Here is a 10,158-nt window from a genome sequence, read left to right on the forward strand (position 1 = left end):
TTGCCAACGGTTGCTTCGTCTTCACGAAACAGTCCATGGTTTTCCCGGCATGCTTGGCAGCATTGACTGCATGCATCGGAGGTGGAAGAATTGTCCGACTGCTTGGAGGGGGCAACACTTAAGCGGCCACAAAGGCGGCGGCCCAACACTTATCCTTGAAGCGGTCGCCGACTACCGCCTATGGATTTGGCATGCATATTTTGGTATTGCCGGATCCATCAACGACTTGAACGTGCTCTATTCTTCACCACTCTTCAATGATGTTTTGAATGGTGTAGCACCGGCGATCGAATTCACCGTCAACGGAAATGGATACCACATGGGTTACTATCTCGCCGATTGTATCTACCCAAGGTGGTCGACTTTCGTGAAGACGCTCAGCAACCAGCAAGACCCGAGACTAGGGGTGAGCAAAAAAATCAGAAACCGAATATCCAAACCGAACCAAACCGAAATTTTGAAATTCGGTTCGGTTTATTCGGTTTTTCGGTTCGGTTTTAAAAATTAAAAAATTTTGGTTTTTCGGTTCGGTTCGGTTCGGTTCGGGCGAAGAAAAAAACCGAAAAACCGAAAAACCGAATTATATATATTCTATTAATTTAATATATTATATTATATATAATATATATATTCTTTTAATATATTCTACTATATAATATATATTATATGTATTATTGATTTTATATTATATATAAATATTCTATTAGTATATATAAAATAAATAAAATACACATATATAAATATATATTTATATTATATTTATTTTTTTCAGGTTTTTCGGTTTTTTTCGGGTTTTTCGATTTTGTTCGGGTTTTTCGGTTTTTTAAGTTCGGTTTTCGGTGTTTCGGTTTCGGTTTTTCGGTTTTTCGGGTTCGGTTCGGTTTGGATTTTGAACTAAATTTAGTTTTTCGGTTTTGGTTCGGTTTTGGTAAAAAACCGAACCGAAACCCGAATGCACACCCCTACCCGAGACGGGTTCTTTTTGCGCAGCGTCAAGAGCCGCTCGGAAAGACGTCGAAAGAGCTTTTGGGGTCCTTCAAGCCCGATTCAACATTGTGAAGGCCCCGTCTCGGCTGTGGTACGTGAAAAATATCGCCGACATCATGTACACGTGTATTATCCTGCACAACATGATTATAGCTGACAAAGGATCGATGGCGGCTAGCTTTTACGACGAGGATGAAGCCGGAAGCTCAACCGCGAGGTCTCCCCCACGCCGAGGTGTGCATACGACGGTGGGCGAGAGGATCGAAACAAGGAACACAATGCGCGATACCCGATCCCACATTGAGCTACAAGAAGACCTAATCAAACACATTTGGGCGAAATTCGGCCACGGGTAGTGGTTTTTTTTTTAATTTTATGAATTTAATTATGTAATTTTTAATTTTTAGGATTTTAATTATGTACTTTTTAATTTTTTAGGATTTTAATTATGTAATTTTTAATTATTTTGTAATAGTATTTCGGATATTTTTAATGCATTTTAATTTTGTGAAAATATTTTTATTTAAATTGAATAATAGAATGGTGGGACCCTTGAGTTTGTCCTTGCGGAAGAGCACGGATGTGAGTGTTGTGCTCTTGTATAAGAGCAAAGAGTAAAAGTGGGTCCGGGCCCATATCCGTTATCGTTGGCAAGAGCACGGATGGGGATGCTGTAATGTCTCATTAATTTGAGTATTTTCCACCAACTTTATATGTATAAGAGAGAACCAAATTAATTAATTTGCCAAATTTTGTATCACCATATATGCGCCTAAAATTAAATACACATTATGACATTAGTACATATTTCAAATTAAATGTAAAGGCCCATATCCGGTAAATGACAGTGCGAGACCACCTAATTTTTGTAGCCCAATATGTATATATCTTCCCAAGTTATATGGAGTATTCACTTAAAATTTCAATAAAAATAGAATTATTTGTCGAGTGTTAGACTATCTAATTAATTGGCCAATTTATATGCAGTAAAGGTAACATAGTAATGCTTTGTTGAGGAATGACATGCTACCTTCCTTATGTGAGTATTAGTCACGTTTAACGCATATTTAGCGTCATTCATTTCGATTTATATATAATGTATTTATTTAGTTTGATTTTGATACATTATAAAATATTATTGAAAATTTTATTTCACAAAATTCATAAAAAATTAAAGCTCCATTTGCACATTTTCTTTATAATTTCAAATATATTAATAAAATAACAAATAAAACTTTGATTTTATGAATTTTGTGATATTAAAATTTTGAGTAAAGGCCAAATATGATCCTAAACATAGCGCTTTTATGATTTTGGTCCTAGACATTATGTTTTGAATTATTCATCCTATATATTTGAACTCGGGCAAGAATCAGTCCATTTTGGGCGGCTCCGTTATAAGTAACGGTCAACAGCTATTTAGTCAATTTTTTTTTACCAAATTAAGCATTTTTATTAATTTTTAAATTATTTCAGAAAATAAAAATTATTATTCTAAAAATTTAAAAGTAAAAATTCAAAACCTTTCTCCCTTGCAGGCCATCCCGCCCCAAATTCATAGCCCAATGGCTACTCAACCGCCGCCGGTCCACCGCCGGCCGACGTCGCTTATCCTTACGGAACAAAAATATAATCTCCACTCATCTCTCTCACCTACAACCACTACATGGATCAATTTACCACAGATATAAGTCCCAAGCTTAAAATAAAGAACATGAACGCACAAAAAAAAGATAAGTAAGCTTTTTCAAATTGTTTTTTCATTTCCTTTCTGCTCCCTTTCATTCAAGTACTACTTCCTCTGTCCCATTAGAAATGAAACGTTTTCCTTTTTGGTCTGTCCCATTAAAAATGAAACGTTTCTAAAAATGGAAATAATACTCTCTCTACTTTTTCTTCTCTCTTACTTTATTATCTCTTCATTAACTCACAAAACAACACTACATAAAATCTCGTGCCGAAAAGCAAATGTTGCATATTTAATGGGACGGAGGGAGTATTTAAGTGTATGCTCCTTTCAAATCCTAATTCAGTAGAGTAATTAGGGATTTAGCACAAACCCTAATTTAAACCCAAATTCTGTTGAAATGCTGGAAATTAATTAATGCGTATTGGAACTGTAATCGACAAGTGTCGTCGTCGTCGATGGAGGTGGGGTGGTGCCAGGGGCGGATGGGAATGAGAGCGCGGCGGTGGCAGCAGCAGTGGGACGGACAGAGAAGCGAGGGTGATGAGGTACATGAGAAGAGGAAGAACAAGAGGTTCGAGAAGACGATCCGGCACGGTAGAGGAAGGCGTACTCGGAGACGAGGCCGAGAATCAAGGGGAGATTCGCGAAGCAGTCAGAGCTAGAGGTGGAGTCTGTGACGTACGGCGTTGTTCCGAGCTCCTAGTGAGATTCAATCAGATGATCTTCAACAAGGTTTTTTTGGACCATTGAAGATGATGATGATGATGATGATGATGATGATGATGAATAATAATCTGTGTTTGTAAATATTGCATTCCTATTTTGTGAAGTTTTCTATTTCTCTGAAGAAGATGTTCAGAAGATGATGATGAAGGTTTTTTTTTGCATTTTACGTTTTAATTTATTTTATGTATTTTAATTTCACTATTTTGCTAATAAAAATTAATGAGATAATTAGGGTGCTAATAATCGCACCTAATAATTTAATTGGATCAAAACTGGTTTAAAAGACGTTGACCGTCTGCTTTTAACGGTTCCGTCCATTTTGGACTGATTCCGACCCGAGTTTAAATGTGTAGGACGTAATAATTCAAAACTTAATGTTGAAGACCAAAATCATAAAAATGTCATATGTTTAGGACTACGTTTGACCTTTACTCTAAAATTTTCAATAACATTTTTTAATGTACTAGAATCAAACTAAATATATTATATCAAAACAAACAATGCTAAACGAGAATGGTTAATAAGGAACTTACATAAGGTATGCGTCCAAAGCCTTTGTCCTAGCGATAAGAAGTTTAGACATTATTGTATGAGGTGCCGAGTTCGAGCCCTCTTGTCATCAGTTGTTGTAATTTCCTCATTCATATATGAGTTAATTTTTTAAAAAAAACTTACATAAGATATATACCTCCTATATATAGGAGTTAATTTTAAAAAAAACTTACATAAGATATGTAGCATATCATTAAAAAAAGACTTACATAAAATATGTAGCATATCATTAGAAAAAGACTTACATAAAATATGTAGCATATCATTTCTCAGGTTTTTTTCTTAATAAATGAGATAAATTAAATATAATTACCGCCTTAATAATTCCTAACATCAAAACCAACGAACCATCACACACAAATAAACTAGAAAGAAAACGCAAATATGTTGTATTTATAGTGAAAACTGAAAAATGGGGACAAATCAAATTAAACAGAGCATGAGAAATCAAAATGGAGTATTATTACACAAATATAGGATGAACTAATTCTCTTAAAGTAACCTTATCCGCTCCAGTCACCTTCTGAATCCTCTCAACTATCTCTAAAATCTGAGATTCCTCCATTTTCACCCCACATGGAAACAGCACCACCTGATCATTCCTCACGCTAAGTTCGTCACAAATCCTTCCGAATTCCGACAATACTGACACCAACAACTCCAGCTTAGCTTTCTCCGCCAAGAGCTTCACCAGCTTAACCAGATGCTTCTCAAACCGGCCTTGCTTCACCACCTCTTTCACCACCTCTCCCTTCGCCTTCAAATCAGGGTCCGCCATCACGTGGCGGAGCTGGTCGTCGCGCAGCCATCTCAGCAGCCGCCCGGCGTCTCTGCGGACTGCGCCCACCGCGTTGTGGCGCCGTGCGGCGTCGAGCAGTGCGACGGCGTAGCCCGTGGAAGGGCGGCGGTGGGGCTCCGGTGGGTTGGAGTGTTTGAGCGGCGAGGGTGGTCGAGAGGAGTTGATGTGGGGAGGGAGGAGGTGGTTTTGGGTGGTGAAAGAGGTGGTTTTGTTTGAGAGTTTGGTGGTTTTGGGTTTGGATTTGGTGGTGGTAGATGGGATTGAGGGGTGGTGGTGGTGATTTTTGAGATTGGATTTGGGGATAGTGAAGATTGGGTTGAGGGAGGTTGAGAGGGTGTCCATGCTTGGCTTTCGATGGGAATGGAATGAGTCTAGTTTGGATAATTTTGGAGGTTGTGGAGTCGAACAAATAGACTCCACATAAATTAAAATGGGAATTTTGTTTTAAATAGTTGTGGCAAAACAATTTGGTAATTTTTACAATTTCATTCTATATTATTTTCTGTCATTTTACTTGTATACAAATTCATTTAAGGAGCCATTCCATCCAAAAGTGTTAATTACGTGGAAAATCACGAATTTTGGTCAAATTCTGATTTATTCTGTATTTTTCAAAATTTGAATGATTAATTACCCATGATGATTTTTTTGGGACAATGGGATGCTAAGTTAACGTACACGTGTAAAATTTTAGTAGTGTGGATGAATAGTGAAACAAATGAGAACTGATCTGATGACACCAATTTATCATTCAATTATGAAATGTGCGGAAAAAACTGCCATTGAGATTATCGAGAACCTTAAGAGCCTTTTGGTGAACTAGCCCGTTATGGCTTTATCTGAGGTGATAAGGAATTCACTGCATTTAAGTTAATGTGGAGATCTTTGCCCGATTGCGTACATATTGTAGCAATTCACTAGCGTAGCAATTCAAACTAGAAAAATTTGTGGACTATCTCTTCAACCTTTTGGCTATGGAATGGGCATGGTCCGCATGGAAGAATGGATTTAGATCAACCGCACTAGTACATCAGCACAATTACAGAGCTTCTGTGCTCTCCCCCCTACTTTAGGCTTTATAATTCCTATATCTCAAAACAATTATGTTTTGCATTGTGTATAATACTTAATGAAATATTCAAGGAAAATAGATTTTTAAACATTCATTATCTAGGGCCACAAATTATAGATAAAATCATTTATATTTATTCATGATATTGTATTTCAATATATTCTGCAAGACAACAAATTATAGAATGTGATTAGTGATTACATTTTTCATCGGTTGCTCCTTTTTCCGTCCTAGATAGTATGAATACATGGATTATATTTATAGCCCCATTTCTTATATCTGTGAGGTCCAACACCCAAAGGCTAAACTCCGTTACTTTTAAAACATTTTACCTTTTAGGCCGGTAAATTCGGGTACCCGCGGGTACCCAAACCCGAAATCTCAAAAATATCTTACCCAATACCCAATCCGTATGTGAATTTGGGTACCCTAATACCCGATGCGGGTACCCAAACCCAACTAATCTAGTACCCAAATAAATTTACCCTAGATTTATCCTACGGGCCATAGGCCCTATACTAAATAAAAATATTTATCACAAATACATAATTAATTGAGTTTAATCGGATATTAGTCAGGTACCCTAATACGGGTTTCGGGTACCCTAAACCCGAAAATTTCTAACATTAACTACCCAAACCCGTACCCGAACCCATAATTACGGATTTCGGGTACCTAAAACCCGTCGGGTATTGGGCCGGGGTCGGGTATACCTGAAACCCGTGGATTAAATTTGCAGGCGGCCTATTACCTTTTGTGATATGGGTTGTTCAATTTTGGTAAAAGTGTGCATCTTAGGGCATCCACTATAAGGCGCACACTTCCAATAGCCCCGCCCCTTTTTTGTCCACAACCTCAGTTTATTTGTCCGTGACCACAAAAAAAATGTCCGCAGCTATAAGGTGAAGACTTCCAATAGCCCCAAAATTTTTAGCCACTTTTCATTTTATTTTTTTTCATTTATTTTAAATCAATTATAATTAAAATTATTGGAATGTAAGAAAACGAGGTAATTTGGACCAAATATTCGTTGTATTGGAAACGGTAAAATTGTACAACGAACAATTAAAAAAAACAAATTTAATTTTAAATAATCGTCAATTATTTAAAGGATTTGTCTCCAAAATTACTGACGCCCCTTCTTCCTGCTACTTCTTTCTCTCTCCAAAAACGTGTACTACCTGCTACTTTTTTCTCTCATTCCTTCTTCCTTCTCCAATCTCAAAAAATCGTCGGATCGCCGCGCGATGTGCTATAGACAGGCGCGCCTATCGGCGCATCCTCGCCGCCTAGTCTGCGAAGGATGTTCCGCCCCAAAAAATTTGTCCACTACGGGGTGGACGCCCAGCCCACTATAGTCAACCGCGGCGGCGGCGGTTCCGGGGCAGCCGGCGCGCCGCCCCTATAGTGGATGCCCTTATAAGGGGGCCAGTCACCAGTGTCTGTCCTAGATTTAGTACATCTTTTGCTCTTAATTTTAGCTTTAAATCTTTTACTTTATTTTTGGTGAATCGATCAAGTGTGAACTGATATGATTTATTTTGATGAGATATTTGGTAAATATTCGGTACGTATAATAGTGAAAACAGCATGTATATCCTTTTCAGTTTCCTCTCTTTTTTCGCACTTAGATTTTCACTTTTCATTTTCAGAAAATTTTGAATTTTCACATGATGGATTATAAGGCTAAAAAAAAGTAAAGTTGATTTGAGTTGAAATCTCAGAATATATATATCCGAATATTTGTAGAATAATGAAGACCGAATTAATCCTGGGATCTCGGCTGAGATTAAGGTGAAGTGCTAGCCTTTACACCTTCCAATTATGAAATATTTTGTTTAAATTATAAACAATTGTGAATTTAACTTTATAAAATTTTAAATAAATATGATGAATTACTAATTATTGTTAATGTGAATGAAAATTAATTTAATTATTGAGAATAAGAAGCGGAAAAAATAAAAAGGAAACATTCAAACAACATAATTAATCTCATTAATTAATTAATAATGAGATTGTAGAAAATTCAAAATATATTTATGTATGGTGCATATTAAACACTATTTACCATAATTATTTGTGATAATAAACCTGAAATTAAATTAAAGTGTGCATATCAATTTTAGAAAGATTATAATTGTACTAAAAATAAATCAATTATTAGTATTAAATAACATTTAAGTGAGTTTATCAATATAATAATTTTTCAGAAGCTAGAAAATATAAATTATAGTTAAATTAATTATCTATTTCACTATAATAATAGTATACTGAGATTATCAAATAGATAATTTTATAGTATTAAAATAAATCTTTAAAATTAGATTATTGCCACTATAATATTCATTATACTTTTTTAACTACCCTAAATCATCTTTCAAAACATTCATTTCATTGCAATATAGTGACCCTATACACTAAAAACTCAAACCTTGAAACCTAAATCCTAAACCCTTGGGTCGAGATGGATGCAGCAGCAGTGATCGCGGTGTTCACTTCAGGACGCGGGGGAGCAGCGGATGTGAGACATCACATGGCTCGCATTCGCACTTTGCTCTCACAGCTGCAGGTCATGTTCTCTCACATCTATCGAGAGGGCAATCGGCCAGCCGATTTCCTGGCAGGTAGGGGGGCCCAGATCCCTGCCATCACCTTCTATGATGCGGATTCAGTGCCTTGGTATTTGAAGTCGCTCGTGAGGATGGATCAGTTGGGCTATCCGAACTTCAGATTCAGATATCGAGATGGATGACTTCTACACTGGCTCGTGGGTTTGATTCATGGTTTTTATTTTTTCCTTTGGAGTTGGCCAACCCTTGGTCACCATCCTTGTATTTACTTGCTTCTTATTTTAGTTCTCTCGTTAGTTAGATGGTTAGTACCCGGTCTGTGGGGATACCATTGTAGCTTTGTTAGCTCTTGTGATTTGTATCTCCTTTGCGGACCGAGTCACTTTTGGGCTTGGTTGATGTATGTTCCTTTCATTTTTTATATAGACAGGTTGGGGGTCTGCCTTAACCCCCCACCATGATGGTGTTTGAAAAAAAAAACTTTAAAATATACTCATCATGACCAACAAATGAGCCAAATATCAATAAAATTCTTCCTCCGTCCCAGTTCAATTTTACTTTGTTGATCATTTATTCTATTTTGGGAGTTTTAGATTTGTATTCGATATCTTACACTGGGTCAGCCTACTTGATAATCCTTACTGATAGTAGAGGGCTATAGCTAATGTCGTGATTGGGATCTCTATTAATGAAAGGGCTTTCTAAATGTCAGGTTTTTTGAAAATTAGAAGAAAAAATGTATAAGTAGTATTTAAATGTACAAATCATACCTAGTAAATAGAATTTCATTCTTGCGTTAAGAGAAATGGGTTTTGCAGCGGCGCTGCTTCATCCCCAATTATTCCCCTTTATTCTCCACCACCGTTCGTCCGTTCCTTTTCAATTTTTAGGTTGAGAATGTGTATGTATGGGCTCATTTATATATTGTTCGATGGTGATATGAATGTATGTCTCATGGATTCAAATTCATAATTAAGAGTCTCTTGAATTCAAATATACAAACTCTTCCTAATGTCATAATTAAAAATGACATTACGTGTTCCACGTAAATCCCTTTCACATAGCGCTTTTAACTTTTTAGTTAGAATGAGAACAATCTCATTTCTTGATTAATGCATTCAAGTATGAAACTGCCGATTAAAAATTTAGTGCATGGAAAAAAATTATTTTTTTAATCTCATCAAATGTATTGTAATGTTACTTGAACTAAATATGTATATGAAAATTGACGGCATTTAAATGTACAAATTCATTAATAGATTTAGTTCTAATTAAGTTATATTTTTAATTTAAATGGCATTATTATAAATATCTCTAAAACTCCCCTATTATATATGCATAGATAAAACCTAACCAAATATACTTTGCTCATTATAAAGCGTTTATAAAAATGGCTCCTCAAATAAATAAAATTCAAAATGTAGTTGCCGTCCAACATTCCATCTAGCGTAAGAGCATCTCTAATAGCGGCGAGCGCACCGGCTCGCCGATTTTTGGAGCTCGCTGGTCCGCTCGCCGAACTATTGCAGCCGGCGAGCGCACGCCGATGCGCTGGCCGCTATTGCAGCCTCCCGATCGGCGAGCGGTTTTTTTTTCGAAACACTATATATACGTGATTTGCACGTCATTCTCATTCACACCACTTGTTTTAACGAGTACTTTCTCTATCTTAATTTCTGTACATGATCAACAACGCGAAATGAAGCACAACAACGAGCCTACTCCGGGGACGAGCGGGTCTCAAACTCCCACGGTACCCGTG

The 10,158-nt window shown here is 36.6% G+C and overlaps 1 protein-coding gene across 1 annotated transcript; it reads right to left on the minus strand.

Annotated features, from left to right (window-relative positions):
* Positions 1-4,321: 4,321 nt before the first annotated feature.
* On the minus strand, positions 4,322-5,168 carry LOC121799100. The gene has a single exon (XM_042198437.1). The coding sequence runs from the start codon at positions 5,094-5,096 to the stop codon at positions 4,419-4,421; it is 678 nt and encodes a 225-aa protein (XP_042054371.1). The 5' UTR covers positions 5,097-5,168; the 3' UTR covers positions 4,322-4,418.
* Between the last annotated feature and the right edge of the window lie 4,990 nt (positions 5,169-10,158).

The sequence above is a fragment of the Salvia splendens genome, chromosome 4 (genome assembly GCF_004379255.2).
Source record: "Salvia splendens isolate huo1 chromosome 4, SspV2, whole genome shotgun sequence".
Classification (NCBI taxonomy): Eukaryota; Viridiplantae; Streptophyta; class Magnoliopsida; order Lamiales; family Lamiaceae; genus Salvia; species Salvia splendens.

Bases quoted from the DNA above. Each gene is read 5' to 3' on its own strand.
- LOC121799100 (XM_042198437.1), bottom strand. From the start codon at position 5,096: ATGGACACCCTCTCAACCTCCCTCAACCCAATCTTCACTATCCCCAAA.